The following is a 26,402-nucleotide window of genomic DNA, read 5'->3' on the forward strand; positions in this document are numbered from 1 at the left end:
AATCCCGAATGCAAGATAAGAACTCAAAACATTTTCAATGGGTTCTACAAACCCCCTGCAATTACGCCTTGGACCACTAAGGGTGCGTATCCTCCGGTTGAGAAATACTGGTTTAGATGTAAGTGTGTGTGAAACAAGGCCAGCATTTGGAATGCAAAGTCATCGGATAAGAGTCTAAAATGCCAAAGTTTGTAGGTTTCAGGAATTGAAGAAACTGAAAACGTTATGAACTTGAAAAACAACAAGGAACAAGGGCGCCCTCATGTGGTTGCAGGATGGAGATAAATACATAACAAATCTCTTTTTATTACCCCATCAACTCCAATTTGTTTTCATACATCCAAGGGTCAAATGGTGAGTATTGCTGCTCCATTTTCACTAAATTAATACAATTTGTATTAGTACTATAGTTTAACTGCAAATATCATGGTTAAATTGTATACTTTAATGAAACTGGTAAATTGGGGTTTCAGTCCTTTACTACATAGTTAAACTATGATTACTAGAATAAATATGGTACATTTTCATTAGGGCTTATTTTGAGATATTATCAGATCACAAGTTAAAAGGAATTGATACGAGCAATTGAAAAGTACATGTTATAATCATTTGATCGCAATAAGAGAATTGGAATTTATTTTCGATTCCCACCATATTTATCGTGGAATAATCTGTTGCTAAATTAGGTGTTGTGGATCTTATGCTCTCAATCGTTGTTTAGGACAGCAACATATTTACATTTTAGTTTTTTCATCAGCAGGTGATTCTTTGGCAATCTAATTGACTTTTACATTGCTAAGTTAATAGCTACAGAACCAAATAAAAATATATTTTAAATTTTTGGAACCTGTTAATGTATTTGGCATTTTGTATATCAAGTTCATCATTTCAAACTTACAATTTTATTAGCCTAGTTTTTATTTTCTTAGTGTACTGTCCCTTTAAGAGCACCTGTTACACTTTCGGGAAATGTTCCTTAGGTCAAAGTGAAAGTATTGCGTCTGTTTGGTAAAAGGAAAACTCATACACAGAATATAAATCACGATTGGACAGAAAACGTGGGATTAAAAGAATAATAAATAGAGTAAGTATCACTATTTTAATAAATATCCTGATCTTAAACATCTGAACTTTCTGATGCTGCATAATTTTTTTAATCAAAAGTTGTTCTATCAAAGCAAATATTTGCCCTATTAACCGCTAATTTGACACATCAGTTATTTCTAATAAATGTAGCATCCTAATACTAAAGGACACAGCTGCATTATCAACATAAGAGCCTGTCAATGTGTTTTAAACCGAATAAACAATTACAGCCTAAAATTAAACATTTTGTCTTTTGACTAAACTTGGAACTGAAAGTTGAAAATCCAGCTAAACATGTTGTGAGAGTATGAATGCCATTGTTGTTTTGAAGTTATTATTTTGATTTTCTTATCACATTTGTAATATACCTGTTTGAGTAAAGTATGACCCCTGTAGACCTTTACTCCCGCATTACTTACCTTAGTTAGTCATTTGTCATTGCGCTTGCTTTAGTGTTATGTAAGTTTGTTTCACTTTCTCTGTTGTTTCTCCCGTAAGAGCCTATCTTTCTGTTTTAATCTTCAGTGTAAATACCATAACTGTAAAAGGCAAGTTCCCCTAATGTTTGGAAACATGTTTTGTATTTTTCGTATGTTATTTTTTTTGTTCTATAATAACGGTCCTGTTACTTTAAGTAGTTTAAATATTTTTTTTGCTGTGTTTATCATTTATAAAAACATAAATTAACTTGGGCTCAAATATGGATTAACATTTTAGCTAGCACAGTTTTGAGTAACTAAATCATGCTTTATTAGATGCGTCACACATGGTATGATTACTGTAACGACTTTGTAATACAAAGAATTGAACCAAAATCAAGTGCAGGAATATTTGATAATAAACATATAACAGAATCACCAACATACATGGGAAACAACAGGATATTCATAAACAAACAGGAAACAAAGCAGTTTTGGCGTAGTCATAGGACTACTTGTGTAGACGTTAGACAGACAGGTAAAGACAATCATAAAATGGCAGGCATAAAGGCCAGATACTTTACAATAACTTGTGGTTCGGGAAACTCCAAAGAGCTCTACAACCGTACACATTTTGAAAGTCACATTTTCTATTTTAAACCTTACATGAACAAAAGCTCCTCCAAGTTAACCCTTTGGTAAAAGTCAGGCACCGCTTTACCTTTGACTAAGATGGTTATTGGCGCCCCATTTCCACTCACATTTAATGATAATTTGTTAAGTTGTGATCAATTAGGAACAGACAATTGTTTGTCTAAAAACCATAAAATAAAACCATTTGTTTGATGTGGTTATTTTTGTATAGACCACGGCTATATTCCCAAAATATTTTCAAGCTAAAAGTATCTTCTAACTTGCAAATTTAGGAGAAATGCTAAAGCACTAAAATTAGCTCCAGAGTCATGAGGACTCGGCCACCAAAATCAACTATCAAACCATTCTGAAAACGCTGTAACACTGGTAACCTGCATGGGAGCATAGCCCATTCCAGCGTTATGGATGTGACATTTTTAGCACAAAAATTGCTGACAGGTGTGGGTGATGGTAGACTTCAGACACTTGAGGGAGTGTGGAGGATCATGGGAGTTTTAGGCTGACGGAGGGAGAAAACCAGAGAAACTGACAGGGGATGTGACATTACTCCCTCATGAAATGAAAACATTTTTCATTTAAAATATGTATTTGACTGTGGAAATATGATAAGTAATAAAAACGTTTCTTGAACATTTTTTTAAAATTGTTGTTAAATTCACTTTTTAATCCAAAATATGTGAACAAATTCAGAGTCTACGTCACAGATATTGCAATGGACCAAAGGAAAGGGTGAGAATATTATAAAAGCATTGAGAATGTCTGTGAGTTTAGATTTTGTGTAGCTTTGTTACAGTAGTTTTATTTACTGCCGAGTGTTTTATGAATCATCGCTGTGTTTTAGGAGGTATAGAGTGAGCTCAGACTCATCTATACCTAACTGTGTGTCGATGGATGAATCAGTGGATCAACCAGTTAAATTGAGTTCAGGAGACTCTGCTAGACTGAGGTGAGTACAGTCATTTTAAACTTCACGTAAATCCACATACGAAAAACAATAATATACATCTCCAAAACCTGGGGGATTATGTTAAACTATAACAAACTGTTATTGCTCACACACATAAACCAACTAAACACATTTGAAACACTCAAATATGAAAAACCCAATATATGTTTCAGCACTATTCACTGGTTGGCATCTTGAGACAAAACAATCACACTTTTAAATTGTATTAAAGATTTAAATTAGTCTGTGACAAGTCTTAAACCCTGTCCGGGGGAACCACCCCTTACAGTATTCATATTTTTTTAGAATTTCCTGAATTCTTTCCCCAAATTTAACATATTGTTCCCCTTTACCTACAGATGTGTACTGTAGAGGTACATTATTTTTACAAGTAGTTACACTGTAAATTCTGCTTAATTATGCAGTACATGTGGGCTGTCAACAGCTCATTCAAGACGACTGTTGAGGTTTTTTGGGGATTTAAAAGAAAGAATGTGTGAAATTTTCTCATTCTAGGGTGGTTCTGTACACTCACTCCTGACACACAGTTATGTTTTAACAACAAACATCCAATATCTAGTTTCTTGTTTGAAATGGTTATTAAATAAAATAAATGATAAATGAAATTGTAATTTGTAAAACAGAGTATTACTGAGAAGTCCCTTAATGTGACTTAATAAAATAAAATGTTAATTTTGTCTTAGAGAAGTACCTCACTTAAGTATCCAAGAATAGCAATGACTTTAAATATCATGTAGGCAAGACAGTTTTATTTACTTGAAACATTGCTACTGAAATTCTGATGCTACTGAGTGTTTTGTGAAACAGGATGCCTAAATGGAAATCACACCTATCTATACCCAGTTGGACTGGAGAATCTGCTGAACCCAGCTGTGTGTCTATGAAGAGTGGAGAATCAATGGATCATCCACTAAAATTCAAATCAAATTTTAAACTAAGGTAAAGACAGTTTTTTTATACATGTTTGAAGTCATATATTGAATGATGTATGTTTTTGTTTATGTACATCATGGTCCGTATACCTTCTGTCGAGAGTTTGTAGAAATGTATTTACATTTATGGATTTGGCAGATTCTTTAGCAGCATATAAAGTTCATATAAAAGTTTGTTTTAAAAATAATAAACATTATTCAGTACTCTGACAGACTGAGGTGTAAAACACCTTTGGTAAGCTTTCATAAAATGATAGTCATCATGACCTTATTTCTGTTAGAATGGTTATTACATCAAATAAATGAAGGTCAATTTTAATTAGTTAAATGGAGTATTATGGAGCAGTGGCATAATTAGACTTTTTGCTTTTTACATACACCACCACGTGATGCTCTTATACACATAATCCGTGTCTTTCAACAATCAGACACCCTGAGGTTGGTCCACGCAGCCATACCCACTGCTCTTCTCTCCTGATCCACAGCCACCTTGAAGCAACATCTGCTGCCTCAGTGGCTAACTTAATGCCCTTTCATAGCCCCTATGATGCCCAGCATATTATATACCCTGCAGAGAGACTGGGATGCAAACCCTTTATGCCCAGCCTCGATGGTCTCGCACCTTGCTCGCAAGCCATTTATATGGACTCTTCTACCAGCTCAGTGTACTCTCCCAGGGGACTGTGAGTTCTAAGATGATGATCTGCTTTGATGCTTTGTGAAGATGTTAGCAAGCCAGAAGAGGAGGTCCTTGCAGCTGTTGTTAACTTGTCACTGACCTTAACAAAAGCAATGGTGAACTTGGCTGTGATATTATACTGTGTCAGTGCCATTTCTACCAGCTTGTGGAGTATGGATCCATGAGCATTTTGGAAGATCGAGCCACAGTACCACCAAACCTTCCCAGGCCTAATCAGATGGGTGACCATGCCTGTGTGCTCTATACACCCTGGCCCCTTCAGGATTTATCCTTTCTGGACAGAAGTGTTGATATATGAATTCATCAGGAGATAGTCTGTTAAGCGCCTGGCAACAATGCTGAAGAATATATTTCCTTTAACACTGAGCAGTGAGATTGTTCTAAATTTTCTTTGATGCTTCGTCCATCGGAATTCATACACTGACTTCAATGTTTGCCTCCTTACCCCTCCTCCTGATCACTTTCAGCATCCTTATCCATAGCCTGTGGAGTAACTATGCAGTTCTTATTGATCCTGCAAGGTACCCTGCTCGGTCTTATGGCTGAGCTTTTTCTTGCTTTCTTTATCACCTCCTGAATCTCCTCCCAGCTGGGCTCCCTGCTATTAAATTCAATAGATGGCTCTGGTGGATTGACCATGATCCATATCCCTGTGTTCATACCTTAGGGTATCTCTAAGATGGTGATCGATCTCTTTGTGATCGGCTTTGGGGCAGGTAAGGTGGCCACATCCTTCTGCCCAATTTGCTCCTTTGTAAATCCAAATGGATTCGCTAGAAAAGCAGTTTGCTTCCTTTGTCTCTCTTTTTTTCGCCATCAATGTCACTCTGCCCTCCTCAAGGTCTCAAGCTTCTTTCAGAGAATATTGCGCAGCTCTGTAAGTGGACTCTTCTCATCATCTGTTGCTACCTTGAACCTCTGCCTTAGGCTGTTCAGCTCCTTCCAGAGCTGGTGGATCTTATTTGCTCTGTTCCTGGTGTAAGGGCCTTTCACTGCTCACTTTTCCTCCAGCCGAAATTTCTCAAACACTAAGCTGATGATCATAGTGGTCATTGTCTGGAGGCTTCACCCTAGGCTGTTGCTTCCAAGATTGTATCAACATCTTCATCAAACTGGAGCTACTCCTTTTCCTTATATGTCTGGGACCTCTTAACCTGTCGATTTTCTGATGCTCTACATGGGTCTGAGGGGTGACTCTGGGCTTCGCTCCTCCTACATCTCACCAAGAGTAGTTCCTGAGCAGTGCAACTCTTAAACCTTAAATCTGAATGCATTTAATCTTGGCCGGGTGGATCTCCAGAAATATGAAAGAAAATATGAATTTAGTCTTTGAGAAAAGTTCCTCACTGAAATATACACAAAGTTGATGACTTGATATGTCATAAAAATTGCTGTGTTTCAGGATGCATAGAAGGAAATCAGAGTCATCTAGAGAATCTGCAGAACCCAGATGTGTGTCTATGAAGAGTGGAGAATCAATGGATCATCCACTTAAATTCAGTGTAGGAGATTTTCCTGCCGAACCAAGGTACAGTATTTTTCCATACACTTTTGATGTTATTGAAGTTTTCAATCATCTTTAGACATGCACAACTCTCAGGCAAGACACAACGGTTAAACGTCCAATTTGGTTTAATCAGTTGTAACATGAGAGTGTATATGTTATTTATTTTGCATATTTCGAAATAATTTGTAAGCTAATTATTTTCCGGTTCTGGAAAACCTGTGCTATTAGTTTAAGGGTTTTTAGGGCTATTAGGGTCAACAACCCTTACATTTTACTGAGACTTTGAAACAACCTTTAAATGTTATGCATTTGGCGGATGCTTTTATTCAAGGTGACTTAAATAATGTAAGGTATCATAATTAACTAAAGACCAGTGATGGACGAAATAAGCAACTTCCTTACTTGAGTGAAAGATACTACTTGTCAAATATTACTCCACTACAAGTAAAAGTTGTAAAGACAGATTCTTACTAAAGTAAAAGTACAGAAGTATGTTTTAATATTACTCAAGTGTTAAAAGTAAATACATTTTTTGTCAGTTGTGCATAGTTTTGTGTCGTATACCTTGTGCCTCTGCAGCAACCTACTGAATACACAGAGAATCTCACAGTATCAGTTGTAGTAACGGAGTAGTTCACTTCCAAATTTGCCCCCATTGACGAAGAAGTGTAGAATAGTAAAGTGTGTTTGTTGGATTTATTACCATTTGTTTAACCATAATTTAACTACAAACATAAACTATAGCTAGTATAATGAAACCGTGGTATTTTTAGTTGCTGTGGTTTTACTAAAGATTATTAATTGGAGTATGGTTCCTATATATAGAAAATGGTAAATTTCTGGATACTGTGGTTTTACTGCAAATACCATCCCTGCTGAAAAAAACAATGAATTTTTGAATTAGAATGAGATTTTTAAATGAAATTCCTCTTTTTAGTGTGTTTTTTTTTTTTTATTACAATAAATATACAATCCAACCAATAGAATCCATCACATACAAGTAGACAACAAGTATCCATAGTACAATTCCCATTATAACCATTAAATCCATTACATTTTATGTTTTATTTTGGGCAGGGTTCTATTGTTTTATTCCAACAGGAATACTTCAACTCTTCATTGTCCAATTCTATTTAAATGATATAGCAGCAGATCAGAAGTTAACAGGCACGTGTAGCTTAAAGTCTATGTGATGCTTATTTACCGTTATCCCGATCATTTTCATGACAATGTTTCTACAATCTTTGTGTGATCGTATCCCACAAATGATTACACCACATTTTAACATATGCCCTTTACATCTTTTATTGTTCTATTAGCCTTTTTAGAGCGCTATCAACGGTGTAGCAGCGCCTACGTTTACATTAGTTTAGCGGGGAAGATCCCAAATTACCAGCTTTGCGTAAAAAAATCTGCCAAATGGCCATTCAAAGCTTTCCGGAAAACCGTGAGCTAAGAAAAACTGAAATACTTGGCAATAGTAATAGGTCCTGGGAGATCGCAAGCCAGATACATTGAGCACACAGGAAAACGTCTTGGTTACGTATGTAACCTCAGTTCCCTGATAGAGAGAACGAGACGTTGTGTCGAGAACGAATAACCTTGAGAACCAATAAACTCTGACTACTATAGAAAAGGCCAATGAAATTTGGCAAATGAAATTTGGCAAATGAAATTTGGCAAATGAAATTTGGCAAATGAAATTTGGCAAATGAAATTTGGCAAATGAAATTTGGCAAATGAAATTTGGCAAATGAAATTTGCATACCGGTCTCCGCCCCCGGATGTCCGGTATAAAAGGAAGCCGGCGTGCAGCATTCATTTAGCACTTGTTCTGAAGATCCTGAGAGCCTCTTACGACTGCAGCAAAATAAGATTCATGTTCGTGGCATAAGGGGCCTCGCGGTGCCGGAGAGTTCGGGCAGCGCAGACGAAGGGCGTCCGCCAGTGGCTGCCCGAAGCGGTGGCTCTGGGGAAACGGAAGTGCACAGTGCGGGCACCGTCAAAGCGCCAGTGGAAAGGCGACCTGTGCTGCTGTGCCCCTGGGTCGAGGTGGGGTGGTTATCGTCCAAGCGGGAGCGGGGGAGTCGCCGCCGTCCGCCAGAGGCTGGAGCCAGCGTCCGTCCCCCGAGGGGGAGTAACAGGGGGCGGGATTGCCGAGTGCGGCCACCGCCTGTCGAGCCGTCCACCGAGGCCCCAGGGCCACCGCAAAGCACCGTGAAGGAGAGTACTCCGGCTGGTTGAGGACCGAGAGGCAGCATGTCAGGGAACCGGACTATAATTTTTTTTTTCCTCTCTCCCCTCTCTCTTTCCGGTCGCTCCGAGGGCTCCCGTCTCCGTTGTCTCGTCGCTGCATACCCCCACCCCACCCCCCGAGGGAGGGGGAGGGATCAGCACAGTCGATGGGGTACTCCCCGGCCTGTGATGGGTGATGGGGGTATGTAGTAGAGTAGGCGGGGCGAGACCGTGGTTCGAGTCCGGTGAGTAATTGTGAATGAGCGCCAGCTGTGCGCACACCGACTTGAATCACGGAGGAGATGGGAGCATATAAGAGAACGAGCGACCGGACCGTCGAAGAGAGAGGTCCGGGCCCAAAGTGTTTGTATATGTATTTATGTTTTACTCTGTTGTTGTTCGCCGACGGTCGTCCGTGAGGGGCCGCCGGCTGTTATATTACTTTATTAAATGTTTTAAAATGTCTTCCGGTTCCCGACTCCTTCCTCCCCCACTTGTTCTTGTTACATTGTTACATACGTAACCAAGATGTTCCCTTTCTGTCGGTCTCTCAACATTGTGGGGTTGCCTCTGGAAAACGCCACAACGCTGTATCGCGTCACAATCTCTAGCAAAGCGACGGTAACAAGCCTGGGCGTGTCAGCTCGATGCTTTCGCGAAACTGTAACCTTCCAGTGTGGTGGTCGGGTGGTTCCAGAGCTTTCTTGGAGAAAGATGGGTACAGCACTGACCGGTAACCTTTCACGGACGGGGCCTTAGCTCTCTACTGGTGAGAGGCCGTCCGGCCTCGTGTTTACACCGTGGAAAAGCGCAACTTCCTTAATCAGGGATGCACTGCAGAGGCCACCTCCTACCCGTGGGGAGGAATATGGTGGATATGGGTATGGTCTTGTCCTTGGAGGAGAACGAATGGAACGTGCGGACTGTGTAGTAGCTCATGGCTTTCCAGGAGTGGGAACCATTCTCATGAGGATACATCAGACGGAACAGCCCACGGAGGGGGTGTTACAGACGTCTGGCAGCACTAAGTCCGGTTAGAGCTATCTGTGATAGTTCATATGGTATCCCGGCCTAAGGGGGAAGGTTGCTCTGCCCAGCCAGCCCCTAGGGGGTGCTTGCGTAGTTATGGATGGAGTGCCTGTTCTTAACCAGTATTTGGTTAAGAAGGGAGGTTGGTGAGATACCTATTCTTAGCCATATGTTTGGGTAAGAAGAGAGGTAGAGAGCACACTGACCCAACCTACTGAAGGGTGGAAAGCTGCTTTCGCAGGCATACGCCCCCCCGGATGCCAGTCCTACATGTCGCCACGTAGGACGTGGGCTGACACCGGGTTTACGCGAAGGTTGTTATGCCTTGCAAAGATGTTTGGGCGTAGCCCAACCCGCAGCTCAACAGATGTCTGCTAGGGAGGTGCTTCTGGCCAGTGCCTAGTAGGTGGCTATACCCCATGCGGAGTAAGTCCTCACTGCCAATGGGCCTAGGAGATTCTGAGATCGGAATGCCGTCGTAATCCACGAGCCAGTGCGCCAGCCTCTGCTTGGAGACAGCCTTCCCCTTCTGCTGTCCTCCAATACAGACAAGGAGCTGGTCAGAGCTTCTGAGCTCTGCGTGCGGCACAATGCATGCGCTGGACATAACACAAATCGGGTTGGGTCGTCCTCCCCGATGGGGAGCGCCTGCAAGTTCACCACTTTGTCCTGGAAGGGAGTAGTGGGAATTTTTTTGGGCACGCCGGGGTCTGAAGATAATGTGAGAGTTTCCAGGGCCGAATTAAAGCCAATCCGGGGACACGGAGGATGCGCGGAGGTCCCCTACCCTCTTGAAGGAAGCAAGCTTCATCAGTAGGGTCGTCTTACTCATCAGGTGAGGAAGATCGGAACCTCCGAGGTGCTCTTGGGGACCCAGAGGCCCCCGAGGACCACTTTAGGGTCCCAAGAGGGTATGGAGCGTAGATGAGGCGGAATCCGCCCTATCGCGCCCCTTAGGAACCTGGTGACCAGGTCGTGTCATCCTAGAAGCTTTTCATTAACTGAGTCGTGATGAGTGGCGATAGCGACTACACATTCAGTGTGGAGGGGAGATTTTAGTCTCCAGTCTCGTAAGAAGGACAACACAATCCTGATCAAGCACCTCAGTGGGTCTTTCTCGTTGAGAGAGACACAAGGACGAGAAGAGGCGCCGTCTAGAGGCGTGTAACCGCCTAGTAGATGGGGCCCTAGCCTGCCCCAAAACTTGGGAGAGTCTCTGGCAAACTGGATCGAGTACCCAAGACGGACCGTCCTCATTAGCCACCGAGACAGTGTGGGCAGCTCTCGAGCTCCCAGGGACTGTGACAGGGGGACCAAGGGGACGCTTCACCATTCCCACGGAGGGTGGTTAGATGGCTGGCAGAGCTGACCATTTCGCGGGGGAACCCCGGAGGAAAGGTTGGCTCTGCTTACTTACCTGCCTGGTGGGACAGAGAGTGGTCCGTTTTAGAGTCGTAGCAGCTGTCGTGTGTGTACGACCCTACGCCTTGCCAGGGCATGAGGTCAGGTTTGCAGGGCACAGTCCAGTGGAGTGTGCGATCGGCTAGAAGGAACACCCAGTGGGAACAGAAAAACTCTTTGTGAGTAAGTGGGCGCCAGGCCCTGAAAAGGGCCCGGCTTTGGTGACGAGGCAGGAAGTCCCGTACCGACCGATCAGAGCCGTAGCTGTGAAGGTCGGGCCTGATGTTGTTCTCCCTGGGGTCTTCCCGTCAGTGTCACTTCTCTCGAGAAGGTTGCTGACAGGGTGGAGGTTTCCCCCTCAACCTCCGCTTCCGGGGTGCCGCCTGTGGGTGCAAAGGAACCGGAGCCGATGTCGAAGGGGTCCTGGGCTGCCGGGAAGCAGACATCACTCGAGATCTCGGAAGCCTCTGGGAAGCCGAGTCGCAGCGCGGTAAAATGTGTCTAATCACCACTGTCTGCTTCTTCACCGCCAAAAAGTGCTGGGTGCAGTCCTCGACGGTGTTCCCAACAACCCACCCTGCGAGATGCACCAAGAAAGCGGACTTACTCTGTATCATTCATCTGCGCAAGGTTCAGCCGTGGGTGTCTCTCCTGGACCACTACCATGGACATTGTCCGACCCAGGGCCCGTGCCGCCACCTTGGTAGCTCGTAATGCGCCGTCAGTGGTAGCACGGAGATACTGCATTATACCCAGGTCGGCCTTACCCTCGTGGAGCTCTCTCAACGCCCTGGCCCGGCGGACCTGCAGGATGGCCATGGCGTAGAGAGAGGAGGCAGCCTGGCCCGCGGCAGCACAAGGTTTCGGCACCAGTGATGCCGTTGGCGGTAGGCATGGCCGATTTCCCCCAGGTGGCAGCCGACATCGAGGGAAGTGAGAGAGCTGGAGCTGGTTTGACTGGAGCGGGCCGTGAGTGGAGCGCTCCAAGTTTTACACAGCTCCTCATGCACCTCCGGGAAAAACATGGAGGTTTTCACCGCGCTCCGACCCCAGGAACCACGTATAGTTGACATCACTTCTGTTTCCTCCTGAGCTCGACCCCCCCTGGGGGGGAGCTTGGATTCGTCAGAGTCGGATGCCAGTCTCCCTCCGATGCTGCGAGCGACATCTCATCTACGTCACTCATCGTTTCCGAGCGTATGCCACCGCCGGTTGGGGGACGTTCAAAAGAGCGAATCGGGGTGCGATCGGCCCGTGAACACTTGGCTGGCGGGTTTACCTTCGCAGAGGTCCCCACATCACTAATGCTGCTAATACAGGCGGACGTCGGGGCCGTAGCCACCGATGTCACGGACCGGGTAGCAGACGAAATGGTGGCTGGTTCCCGTAGGAAGACAGCATCCTGTTACCGTAACTTCTGAATGACAATCTGCCCGCAACGCGGGCAAGATGTGTCAACGAACGCTGCTTCAGCGTGCTGGACGCCCAGACGCCTAACGCAGCGATCGTGTCCATCCCCCTCCTCGATGAGGGTGCTGCACCCAAGAGAGCAGCGGGACATGCCGCGCGGGAGATTGCTCAGTCCTGAAAAGGACCTTTTTAGAAAAAGTCTCTAACACCTCCCAGGGGAGACACCCAGGGGAAGGTCGCTGCAAGTAGGGACGATCCGCTGCTCTACGTCGTAGATCCGGCAATGTAGATGAAGAATTTGTTGAATTATTTTTGTTCGTAGTCATGAGCAAAGGCTCTGAAGAACAAAAGGTAAATGAATGCTGACGCCGGCTTCCTTTTATACCGGACATCCGGGGGCGGAGACCGGCATGCAAATTTCCTTTTCTATAGTAGTCAGAGTTGATTGGTTCTCAAGGGCGAACCCCATCTGTCGTTCTCGACACAACGTCGAGAGACCGACAGAAAGGGAACTGTACAGTTTCATTTACTTGAAACTTTGCCACTGAAATTCTGCTTCTGAGTTTTTTTTAAACATTGCTGTGTTTTAGGATGCATAGAAGGAAATCAGAGTCATCTAGAGAATCTGCAGAACCCAGCTGTGTGTCTATGAAGAGTGGAGAATCAATGGATCATCCAATTAAATTCAGTGTAGGAGATTTTCCTGCCGAACCAAGGTACAGTATTTTTCCATACACTTTTGATGTTATTGAAGTTTTCAATCATCTTTAGACATGCACAACTCTCAATCAAGACACAACGGTTAAAAAAGACATGCGTCCAATTTGGTTTAATCAGTTGTAACATGAGAGTGTATATGTTATTTATTTTGCATATTTCGAAATCATTTGTAAGTTAATTATTTTCCAGTTCTGGAAACCCTTTGCTATTAGTTTAAGGGTTTTTAGGGCTATTAGAGTCAGGGAGACTTTGAAACAACCTTTAAATGTTATGCATTTGGCGGATGCTTTTATTCAAGGTGACTTAAATAATAAGGTAATTAATTAAGTAAGGTAACATAATTAACTAAAGACCAGTGATGGCCGAAATAAGCAACTTCCTTACTTGAGTGAAAGATACTACTTGTCAAATATTACTCCACTACAAGTAAAAGTTGTAAAGACAAATTCTTACTTAAGTAAAAGTACAGAAGTATGTTTTAATATTACTCAAGTGTTAAAAGTAAATACATTTTTTGTCAGTTGTGCATAGTTTTATTATCGCATATCTTGTGCCTCTGAAGCAACCTACTGAATACACAGAGAAGCTTACAGTATCACAGTACCAAATTTGCCCCCATTGACATTCCAGAGTAATTTTTATTCCTAGTATGGAAAGTCAATGGGGGCAAATTTTGGTATGGTATTTTTAGTTGCTGCGGTTTTACTAAAGATTATTAATTGGAGTATGGTTCCTATATATAGAAAATGGTAAATTTCTGGATACAAAAAAAACCAATGAATTTTTGAATTAGAATGAGATTTTTAAATGAAATTCCTCTTTTTAGTGTGTTTTGGTTTTTTTATTACAATAAATATACCATCCCACCAATAGAATCCATCACATACAAGTAGACAACAAGTATCCATAGTACAATTCCCATTATAACCATTAAATCCATTACATTTTATGTTTTATTTTGGGCAGGGTTCTATTGTTTTATTCCAACAGGAATACTTCAACTCTTCATTGTCCAATTCTATTTAAATGATATAGCAGCAGATCAGAAGTTAACAGGCACGTGTAGCTTAAAGTCTATGTGATGCTTATTTACCGTTATCCCGATCATTTTCATGACAATGTTTCTACAATCTTTGTGTGATCGTATCCCACAAATGATTACACCACATTTTAACATATGCCCTTTACATCTTTTATTGTTCTATTAGCCTTTTTAGAGCGCTATCAACGGTGTAGCAGCGCCTACGTTTACATTAGTTTAGCGGGGAAGATCCCAAATTACCAGCTTTGCGTAAAAAAATCTGCCAAATGGCCATTCAAAGCTTTCCGGAAAACCGTGAGCTAAGAAAAACTGAAATACTTGGCAACAGTAAAAGGTCCTGGCAGATCACAAGCCAGATACATTGAGCACACAGGAAAACCTGCTGCATAGAAACCATTTACTACTTTTGGACCTTTTATAAATTTAGTGGAGTAAAAAGTATGATATTTGTCTTTCAAATGTAGTGAAGTTAAAGTTAAAGTAAAGTAAAGTACAGATACTCAAGAAGTCTACTTAAGTACAGTACTACTCAGGTAAATGTAATTTGTTACAGTCAACCTCTGCTTAAGACTATAAAGAAGCATTATTCAAATTACACTATGAAAGAAGGTGTGACATCTTCATCTATCACTTTGTCTGTGATTTTTAGTTAATAATTACTTAGTTAATAACACTTTTAATTATGTAGGCAGTACAGACCCTTGCTATCTGTAAGTGAGGTTTAGCACCAAGTTTTTTGTGTATCCCTATGAAATATATATACACTTGTATATAAAATATTGACAATATTTTATTAAACTACAGTACAAAAGTGGAAGAAGCAAAGTCATCTGTTGAGAGGAAGAGGCTGGATTCTATTTTTAAGGTATGTGATCATGTTATCCTGTACCTGCTGGGTATCTCCTAGCTGTTTTGGGTTCACTGCAAAAAATAATTTGAATTTACTAATCTTGTTTTCCATTACAAATAGCTAAGAATTCAAAAATTTAAATACATTTACATCTACTTGACAAGCAAAATACCATGTTAAGTCTTCAGTCTATATGAAGTCAAAATTGATATGGAGTCATGCTTAAAACAAGCAAAAAAATCTGACATTTTTGTAAAAAAAATAAGTTAGATGTATGTTGCATTCATTTATAAAAATAATATGGATAGTGTTGGCAGTTGCAGGAAGTTTTATGCTCTTTATTATTATAAAATATTTAGTCAGAGGTAGAGATAGCAACATAAAAAACTAATACAAAAGGAAAGACACTGGAAAGAATTTGGTTGGAAAGCATGTTGTGCAAGTTGTAAATTTCAAACAAATCTTGTCGCTTGACAGTTTAGATAAAACTGTTCTATAATCAGTGATACGGGTACAAAACGTTTTTTACAGTCATTTTATTACTTTTATTCTGGGCTAAATCAGGAAGAAATCATTTTATGTTAAGTATATATTTATGTGAAATACACTACACAGTATGTTTTATGTGGGGTAAGGCCTTCTCCAAATAAAATGTCAACATTCGTTGGATATAATATTTACCATATAGTATTTAAGCAGCATTTCGCAAAGTTTCGAGCGCTTTATCTAATTTTTAACTTCTTCTGTTATTTGCTGCAGGGTGCATGCTTCCCCTGCTTGCTTTACTACTAGTTTAGCCCCACTGTGTTATATTAACAACTTGCTCATACAACTTTTGGTGCTATTTGCTACAGGGTGCATTTTTACCCTGCCTGCGTACTACTAGTGCAACTCTGTTCTATTTCCCAATCTATTCGCACCAGCATTAGGAAATCACAGGTGACGTACGATCTAATAACAAAAACTAAAGGATGCTGCAAGTTGTTTTTCTCTTTAATGTGGAGGGTTTTGTGATTGAAAGAGCAAAAAGGCAGAATAGCCATTTTTGCGTGTAAAGTCAACATGCTGCCAGTATGAGCACGGTTTAGGGACTTGTGTGTTTTTGTTACATCAGTAAGTAGTACTTGTTCTGCAGAGTGTTGTGTCACGTTAATTAATCCAATTAACTTATTGTTTCACATGTATTTTAAGAATTGGATTGAACCTGCCAAAGTGGCTAGTGGGCGACGCTGTCTTACCCCTTATTTGATAAGTTAGCGAGGGTTAATGTCAAGCCTTGCTTAGGCATGTTTTCTTAATTCTATGTAGCCATTTTGATTTCGTTGGGGGAATGGACAGTATTAAATGTTTGACAACTGTGGTTCTGAAAGGTCTTTGGTTTTTTATTAATAATCTTTATTCGCTTATAGCTGTGGATACGACATTACTCAGTGATGTTTTGCAAATATCAGTAGGTCTAGGAGAATCTTGACTCTTGTATATTGTTCCTACTGTTTAACCACTTATTGAAAGTGCATTTACCAAAAAACTGTGACCGAACATTGATTTCAGGATCTTGAGAACAAAATGATCTCATTGATTAAAAATGAACTGAGGAGGTTCAAAATGCTGTTGAGGTCTGGTTACCCAGAATGCTCCAAGAGAGAGGAGGAGGATGACGGTCAAAGCAAAGTAAAGGAGGAAGTTCTGAAGATCACGCTGCACATCCTGAGAGAGATGAACCAGACGAACCTCGCCAACATACTGCTGACCAGTAAGAGTTCTAAGTCTTGATTTCTTTGACCCCAGTTCTCTGTTAACAGGGTATATCACCACATCTGTCAGAGGACAGATTTGTCACAGCATCCCATCTATATGAACAGTTATGATGATCTATTCCAGAATTCTTGGGCATGCAGTGCATGACGGGATTTCTCACTCTGTCTGATTTATAATAAGAGACCAGAACAGAATTGTTGAAATGTTTGATATATGTCCTTGTGTTGCTCATTAGTTTTCATCTCTTTTAACTCACCAGAACTGATTTCTGTGCATCAGCAAAAACTAAAATCCAGACTAAAGGAGAAATTTAAGAGTGTTGCAGAAGGAATATCAACTACAAGAAGCTCAGCACTTGTAAATGAGATCTACACAGAGCTCTACATCACAGAGGGAGGGAGTGAAGGGGTCAATAATGAGCATGAGGTTAGACAGATTGAAATGACATCCTGGAGACCAGAGACACAGGACTCACCAATCAAATGCAATGACATCTTTACAGCTGTACCTGGACAAAACAAACACATCAGAACTGTGATGACTAAAGGAGTCGCTGGAATTGGAAAAACAGTCTCGGCGCAGAAGTTCATTCTGGACTGGGCTGAAGGAAAAGCAAATCAGGATCTTCACTTTATATTTCCACTTCCTTTCAGAGAGCTGAACTTAATAAATGAGACAAATCTCAGTTTAAATGAGCTTCTCGGATATTTTTTTAAAGAAATGAAAGAGATGAACCTGGGAGATATTACAGACTACAAAGTCATGTTTATATTTGATGGTCTGGATGAGTGTCGACTACATTTAAATTTTCAAAACCATCAAAGCTTTTCTGATGTAAGTGAATCAGCCTCTGTCGGTGTGCTGCTGACCAACCTCATCAAGGGGAATCTGCTTCCATCCGCTCTCATCTGGATCACCTCCAGACCAGCAGCAGCCAATCAGATTCCTCTTGAGTGCATTGACAAGGTCACAGAGATAAGAGGCTTTAGTGATCCTCAGAAGGACGATTATTTCCGGAAGAGAATAAGCGATCAAAGTCTGGCCGACAGAATCATCATACACATCAAATTATCCAGAAGTCTGTACATCATGTGTCACATCCCAGTCTTCTGCTGGATTTCAGCCACTGTTCTCCAGAGAATGTTGAGTGAAGAAAAGAGTGAAGCAGAGATCCCCAAGACTCTTACTCAAATGTTCACACACTTCCTGATCTTTCAATTCAAACTGAAGAGACAGAAATATGATGGGGAAAATGAATACGATATACATCAGGATAGAAAGAGTATTCTGTCACTGGGAAAACTGGCTTTTCAACAGTTGGAGAAAGGAAACTTGATCTTCTATGAGGAGGACCTCAGAGAGTCTGGCATTGATGTCAAAGAGGCATCAATATACTCTGGAGTTTGTACCCAGATCTTCAGAGAGGAGTTTGGATTTTCCCCGGGGAAGGTGTTCAGCTTTGTTCATTCTAGTGTCCAGGAGTTTCTTGCAGCTTTATACAAGTTCTTTTGCATGTCTGAAGATGAGGGACATAAATCTGAGGATTCTTTTACAGAATCTCTGAAGATTGAAGTGGACAAGTCCTTGCAGAGTGAGAATGGACACTGGGACCTGTTCCTTCGCTTTCTTCTAGGTCTTTCGCTCAAGTCCAACCAGATTCTTCTGCGAGGTCTCCTGAAAAACACAGGAGGCAGATCTTACAAAATAAAGAAAGTAGTCAAGTACATTAAAGACAAGATCAAGAAGAATCTGTCTACAGAAAAGTCTATCAATCTCTTCTACTGTATGAATGAACTGAATGATAATTCTCTAGTGAAGGACGTCCAGTCATTACTGAGCAGCACACCAGATTTCAGTGGGCTTTCTGCAGTCAAACTCTCTCCCTCTCAGGGGTCGGCTCTGGTGTTTGTGTTACTGAACTCAGAAAAGGAGCTAGATGGATTTCAACTGAGTAAATATGAGCCATCAGAAGAATGTCTTCTGAGACTGATGCCAGTTGTCAAAGCATCTAGAAAAGCAGAGTAAGTACTTTCCAATGTAAAACTCATGAGTTATATATAACTCAATAACATTTTCAACTACTTACTATTTTAAATTAGGTACAAACACAGATTCCTTCAAAACAATCAATTGTGTATATTTCTTTCTCAGCCTCAGTGGCTGTAATCTCACAGAGAAAAGCTGTTCAGCTCTGGTCTCAGTTCTCAGCTCAAATTTCTCGTTTCTGAAAGAACTGAATCTGAGTAACAATGAACTGCAGGATTCAGGAGTGAAGCTGCTCTCTGCTGGACTGAAGAATCCACACTGTACATTGGAGACTTTACAGTAAGAATTTCAAATATATGCATTTTTGAAAATGAGGTTTGGTTTACAGCTTGTTCTGATCAACAAAGCCCACTTTGACAAGAAGAGACCATCTTTAAACAGCACAACACTCCTGTACTGGAAAAATTAAATGGCAATATCAATTCAATGATTTACAGTGGTGGGTGGTTTTCATTAGTTAGGGTAGGTGGGTTGGTAGGTGGAGTGTTTCCCACAGGTCTAAAATATTGTAAGGGTTTGGGTTTGTTTGTGGCAAGGGTTTTGACACAAAGAAAAATGGGTCTGCTGTATGTGACAAACACAAATTATGTGACCGGACGCGATTCGGGATATCTGATCAATCTCTATAGTTTCCCGCCCATTGTTTTAATACGCCTGCAATTTAAAAATAGCCCGGGTGAGGGGATATTTCACTCAACACGTATAACGGGGAGGATGAGCATGTTACAGATTTAATACTCTGGAAAGTATTCGCTGTAGCCATGTTGAAATCGAGGCAGCGGTGGGAAGTAAACCACGGTTAAAACGATTAATGATCTTGTATGTGAAAGTATAAGGAGAGGATGTTTGTAAAATTACTCAAGCTTTTGTACTTGAGCTGTGGCGGGTTTCACTCGCGCACACACACACAGACCTTACAGTGTTTTTAATCACATCATTTGTTTATTCATGTCACAGACACATAAAATGATCACATAAGTAGGCCGAAGTTACTATGATCAAAAGTGACCACTTACATCGTTCTCTGCTATTTGGGTTGGTTCGGCTGAAAGTGACAGTGCGTCGTTTCTTTAGTCTGCGGCCTAAATAGTGTGTCTACTGACATCAGCTATAAGCAACACTATACAATCTTGTTTCTGTGTGTAAATGATATATAGTGTATTCAGAGCTCCGTTTCAAGCTGCATTTGGGACAGCGGGAAAACAGAGAGTATATTATGCCGTAGGGTATACAGTAAATGCACACGGACAAGTAGCCTATGTTGGAAACAAGCTCTAGTGTTGCCATTCATCTCCGTGAAATGAAAATAAACAAATGATGCGTTTAAAAACACCCCTGGCGCTATGTGTGCGAGTAAACCCTTTTGTGGCAGTCACAAATAGCCTATGTAATGATAAAGCTGAAGTGGTCAAGTAAAACATCTTCTGTGATTTGACATACATGTCGCATGTAAATGCCAAATATAAACGCACCCTTAGTTGAATTAGGATATTTTGGTTGCTTTCATAAAAATGTATTAGAAAAAAACAATACTGGTGTGCATCTTAAGACAGTCTGTCCTTAGTCACCAAAAAGTCTGTCCAAAATCACCATTACTTTCTTGGTTAAGGTGCATAATTTACCTAATAAATGTTTACATATTTAGTCCACAACACACAATAATGATTAAAATAATTAAATAATTCAGCTAACTGTTTATTGGTCTTGTTAAAAAGCAAATTTCTCCTTTCTGTAGGCTGGAAAAGTGCAGTATTTTTGATGAAGGTTGTGCTGCTCTGGCTTCATCTTTGAGATCAAACCCCTCACACCTGAGAGAGCTCAATCTGAACTATAATAGTCCAGGAGATTCGGGTGTAGAGATGCTCTTAGAACTTCTGAAGGATCCTCATCTAGGTCTTTCATCACATTATTTATTCAGTTATGAGAATTAAAATATTATGTGAATCCTTACCGTTCAAAAAATAATCTGTATATGAACAAAATATTGACAATAATCAAATTTTTGTATTTGAATTTAAAGAACTACATGGGACATCTAAATAATTAACATAAACCACAATTATTGTTTTTTAATTTTATGATTGATCCTTGTGAAGGCTGAACTACTGCACTGTTGGAGAGAATGGTTGTGCTCTTTTGGCTTCAGCTCTGAAGTCAAACCCATCACACCTGAGAGAACTCAATCTGAGTCATAATGAACCAGGGGAGTCAGGAGTCAAACAGCTCTCTGATCTACTGAAAGATCCACAATGTAGACTAGAGAAACTACAGTAAGTCACAAAGCCAACATACTGTTATCCTTTTTGAACTTTTTAGACTTACATTTCAATTTATCTTCACCCGGAACTTTCAATCAACATTAAAAAGTTTAGTTTGTTTGATGAATTGAACTTTAACTTTTATAACAGAGCACACATGGAAAATCCCAGCTATTTTAACATTTCACACCAGACTTTATACGAACCAAAATTTGTCTAATAATTTATTAAATTAGTTTTTTTTCTCTCTGCAGGTTGGCGTACTGCAGTATTTCAGATAAATGTTGTGCTTATCTGACTTCAGCACTAAGATCAAACCCCTCACACGTGAGAGAACTGAATCTCAGTGATAATGAATCAGGATATTTAGGACTGAAGTCGCTCTGTGATCTTCTGCAGGATCCAAACAGTAAACTGGAAAACCTACAGTGAGTGTTTATATCAGTTTATTTCATTGTGCTCTTTCTCTCTCGCTGCAGTTTTTGTTTTGTTGAAACACTCAAATTTAGTTTATGTATACTTTATGGAGGCACAAGTTCATATTTGCAAGTTGGGACATTGTGACATCCACATATAACGAGGAACAAACTAACACAGGTTTATTACAACACAGAACTTTGACCTTTTCTTGTTAAGATCACACAAATGATTATGTCTAGTAATTCAATTTAAGTCTCAGACTTATGAATATCACTGTTACAACAGTGAGGCTCACAATAATAACAACAATTTTCTCTATCTACAAGTTTTATAAATTATAATATGATGTTTTCCTTTTTTTTTTAGGCTGGAAAATAGTGATTTGAATGAAGGCATTTCTGTGGTTTTGGCTTCATTTTTTACATCAAATCTCACAAACCTAAGGGAATTGAATCTGAGCAGAAATAAACCAGGAGAAAAAGGAATGAAGCAGCTCTCTGATCTACTGAAGGACCCACAATGTAAACTAGAAAAACTGCAGTGAGTGTTATTATATTGCATTATGGCTGTAATACATGACATAACTGTGAAATTAGCTGTAATGCATTTTATAATGCTCTTTTGAGTAATTTTCTCTCGAGTTTGTTTCAATAGAATAATGTTTTTGATAATGTTTTTCATGGGTTTGTCCTAATGTTCATGGCCCACACAAATGCTTTAGATACGAAATGATTATACTTGAAACATCAAGTTCGGTTTTACAGACAAGACTCAGTTTATGTCTGGACGAGGCCTTATTTATTTTATTATAAATCGTCTTAGAAAGAACATATTAATGGTATGAATCTTGAGACAAAACAATGACACATTTTAAGATATTTCAGTTAGAACAGCTCAAACATTCATTTAAGTCTGGGACTAGCCTTTTCCTTTGTCTGTTAAAGGGATAGTTCACCTAAAAACTCTAATTTGCCGTCAGGCCATCCGAGATGTACGTGACATTTTTTCTTGAGTAGAACCATAAAGAAGATTGTTTGGTAAATGCGCAGCCCTCTCTGCATCATGGAATGGGAGTATGTGGTTTTAGTTCCTATAGCCGTTAAATGTACCAGACGTTGGTATGCCATCCGCCACCAAATACTACAAGAAAAAGATTGTGATTGTGTACAGAGGCTGCACATTATGGCTTATTATTAAAAATGACGTTCATTTTTATGAAAATATCAAATGATTCGCTTCACGAAACGTCAACATGTCGCCAGGAGCCGCTTTTTGGAATGATATGCTTTAGGAACTCTTAGACAGGTTGACCCCATAGACTCCCATTATATGAAGCAGAGAGGGCTGCGGATTTACCAAACAATCTTCTTTATGGTTCTACCCAAGATAAAATGTCATCTATATCTCAGATGGCCTGAGGGGGAGTAAATAAACGGCAAGTTGGAGTTTTTGGCTGAACTATCCCTTTAAACGGGGCTAAACATTTTTCTACAAAGATATTTGAAATTGTTAATTGACAAATCAGTGGATGATAATTTTTTGTCTAACACAGATTAAATTGATTTAAAATCTCACATGGACCTATTAAATTCAGTTCAATCCAAATATATTTATATAACGTTTCTCTTGTTGCAAAGTAGCTTTACATATGCGTAATACAAAATATAATAACAACAATATCCAAACAAATATCTGTTTCTTAGATTGTATTTCGTTTCTATGTAAGAGTGACTGAATCAACAAATGCATCACATTTAAACATTTGAATATGAAGGATCCATTTATTGGAAGGATCGGAAACTTAAATCAGTACTTTATGAGAAAAGAAACAAAAGAAAAAAACATATGGTATATGATTAAATACTATGAGACATCTAGCCATTAAAACGATTGAGTTATTGATCCAATTACATTATTGGTCAAATTTATTTTAGTGTTTCTCTTTCAGGCAATGAGTTACACTTAAAATAACAGTGTAGTAAAGCAGGGAAGTTGATTTTAACCACGGTGACTCTTTCGACAAAATGTTAAATAGGTGCATTAAACCTTCCACAGTTTACACTGTTGTTGGAATATTTATGTTATGACATTAAAATATGCATGATGTTAACACAATATCGGTATTCATGGTTATTTATATACAGTTACTGTTAGTATCAGTTAAAAACATTAAATATACTGCAGTGATCCAGTAAAATGTGAATAAAATACTTAAACCTAATGTCCAAGTGAGACAGCAAAAGGTAAGATCGGCAATTAATAAAAACTCAACTTGTGTATATACTGTACGAAGAAATAAGTATTGGGAGAAACATGATTTAACCAGGAGGGCCAGTTCTTCTAAACCGTAACCAAACCATTACCCTAAAACCTAACTGTAACCCCTAATCCCATGCAGTTATTCCTAAACCCAAGCATACCTCAATCTCACTAGCATTAAATGTGGAAAATCTACAGGCAGGTTTATATTGTTAGTACATAGTACATATAAAACTCAATTGTCTGGTTGTATTAAAATATATTTTCATAAAGTTAAGTTTTAACATGTTAATGTTTAACCAGTAGTTTAACTTTAGTCTTACCAGTGCATCTACTGTTTGGAAGGACATTTCTGACAGTTTCTATGTTTCAGCTGTAAATTTAATCTTTTTCTCTCTTTAAGGCTAGCAAAGTGCAATATTACATTTGAACAATTTGCTGTACTGGCTACGGCACTGATATCAAACCCATCACACCTGAGAGAACTCAATCTGAACTATAATCAACTAGAAGATTCAGGAGTGAAGCTGCTCTCTGATCTACTGAAGGATCCACTCTGTAAACTGAGGAAACTAGAGTAAGCTTATATTTATCAATTTAATATAGTTTTATCTCTAGTTTTATCAATTATGAAAAAGGTTTCTAAAGGTCAGCATGTTCAAATCCAAAAATAGATAACCATCACAGAAACGTAAGTATTTTGAACTGTGTGTGTAGGGGACATTACGGAAACAGTACGTACATTATGAGAAAATAATAACTGCTTTATACTTATAGTGTCATCTTTGACGGACAATATTGAAAGCTAAGAATTCTATGTGAATGCCTTCTCTGCACCCATAGTAGACAAATATCATACCCCTTTGAGCTTGGTTTATCTGTTTATTTTCATAAGTATTAATTTTAATATTTGTTCCTGTTAATAAACACATTTGTTATTGCTGTCTTTGCTGTGCACATACGAAAAGTGAGCTGTGAAAGAATTTCCCCTTTCTTTCTTCAGGCTGGAAAACTGCACTATTTCAGATAAAGGTTGTGCTGCTCTGTCTTCAGCTCTACGATTAAATCCCTCACACCTGAGAGAACTCAATCTAAACTTTAATAAACTAGGAGCTTCAGGATTGAAGTTGCTTTCTAGGCTACTAAAGGATTCACGCTGTATATTAGAAAAACTACAGTAAGTGAAATTTAATTTCATTGTTACATTTTTAAGACCAAGATGTGCATAAGTAACAGCCATTTGAAAAGGGAGTACGAGAGACCCCATACTTCGTCACATGACTATTGAGGACCACCGCAACGAGTGTGCCAAATTTCACCATTTTCCTACAAACGAGTGTGCCAAATTTCACCATTTTCCTACATACGGTTCATCGGGCTGCATAGACTCCCATTGGTTAAGAATAAGAAGAATTCCAACAGAAGCAATATAGGGGCTACAGCCCCTTTGGTGCTTGGCCCCTAAATAGGTTTTGTTTACTTATTTGTATTTTTAATAAACAATGGCAGTGTGTTTTCATTTAAATTATTTTGTCTCTCTCCAGACTGTCTGACTGCAGTATTTCAGATAAAGGTTGTGCTGCTCTGGCTGCAGCTCTGATGTCAAACCCCTCACACCTGAGAGAACTAAATCTGAAATATAGTAACTCTGAAGATTCAGGAGTAAAGCTGCTCTCTGATCTACTGACGGATCCACACTATAGACTAGAGAAACTACAGTAAGTTTAAATTTTTTACCTGTTAATAGTTCCAGTGTATTTTTGTACTGCGTTTACACTCTAAAAAAAGGTGCTATATAGCACTAAAAGTATATAGTAAATAGTGGGAAAGATTAGAAAGGTAGTCAAAGGTATAACAGAATAATATAATAAGTGTCTTCATTCCGACTTTTAAAGTTGTTGTTTTTATTATTTAACAGTATTGGAGCAGACCTGCTAAAGTCACCTACAGATTTAACTGGCAAGTCAAAGAAGTGTCTTCAGTCATAAGCAGCAAAAGCTTTTTACTGCCTCTAACTGGACAAACAGAAGCCTTGAACCATCAGAGCCGAACATCAGTTGCACTATACAGTTTACTATTTACTATATAAGTTAATATGTGAATAATAAAATGTTTCATAGTCTCTAAATTATATACCATTTTAACACATCTTCTTTCTATAAAGTTTTCCTGTAGCTCTGTGGTAAGAGCATTGCGTTAACAACGCAAGGTTGTGGGTTCGATCCCAGGGGATTGCACATAACCAAGTTTAAATGTATAAATGTTAATGTATATGTAAAGTACTAGTGTAAATTAGCGCCTTTGAATGATATTTGAATGAAATGTATTTCCGATTCCTATATTTTCATTTCAGGGTACCATTTGATGCATTCAATGTATTGATCATAAACCTACTAATCTTTCTACATAGAAACTGGTAACAATCTTTAGACAATTATTTGTATAGTCAAAGTCATTTCATTAAATGTATCATAATCGTGTCTTCTGTATTTTTATCGTCTTGATATATTTTCATAATTATATTTCTTTACTACAGTAATAACTACAGGTGTTGAAGAAACGGAAGTCTTCAGCCGATTCTAAAGATTATGCTGATCTTGTAGAGATGGGCAGATCATTCCACCAATTCAATTTAATTGAAGTTACTTAAATAGCACTTTTGTACAATGTTGCATTGCTTTGGGAGTGCTACAAATGAGAATGGTCTGC

General features: G+C 39.6%; 1 protein-coding gene across 1 annotated transcript; it reads left to right on the forward strand.

Annotated features, from left to right (window-relative positions):
* Nucleotides 1-1,039: 1,039 nt before the first annotated feature.
* On the forward strand, nt 1,040-26,175 carry LOC130411559 (NACHT, LRR and PYD domains-containing protein 12-like). The gene is made up of 18 exons (XM_056736271.1): nt 1,040-1,084; nt 2,850-2,888; nt 3,001-3,105; nt 3,934-4,065; nt 6,161-6,286; nt 12,931-13,056; nt 14,907-14,967; nt 16,504-16,705; nt 16,970-18,731; nt 18,862-19,035; nt 20,492-20,673; nt 20,861-21,026; nt 21,269-21,442; nt 21,801-21,974; nt 24,097-24,270; nt 24,697-24,870; nt 25,238-25,411; nt 25,612-26,175. The coding sequence occupies exons 2-18, from the start codon at nt 2,872-2,874 to the stop codon at nt 25,679-25,681; spliced, it is 3,993 nt and encodes a 1,330-aa protein (XP_056592249.1). The 5' UTR covers nt 1,040-1,084; nt 2,850-2,871; the 3' UTR covers nt 25,682-26,175.
* Nucleotides 26,176-26,402: the final 227 nt, after the last annotated feature.

This window comes from Triplophysa dalaica, chromosome 22, assembly GCF_015846415.1.
Source record: "Triplophysa dalaica isolate WHDGS20190420 chromosome 22, ASM1584641v1, whole genome shotgun sequence".
Classification (NCBI taxonomy): Eukaryota; Metazoa; Chordata; class Actinopteri; order Cypriniformes; family Nemacheilidae; genus Triplophysa; species Triplophysa dalaica.

What these genes read in the sequence shown, in the direction of transcription:
- LOC130411559 (XM_056736271.1), top strand. An exon ending in GGAGACTCTGCTAGACTGAG is followed by an intron (nt 3,106 to 3,933) that starts GTGAGTACAGTC and finishes TTTGTGAAACAG; the next exon opens with GATGCCTAAATGGAAATCAC. An exon ending in AAATCAAATTTTAAACTAAG is followed by an intron (nt 4,066 to 6,160) that starts GTAAAGACAGTT and finishes GCTGTGTTTCAG; the next exon opens with GATGCATAGAAGGAAATCAG.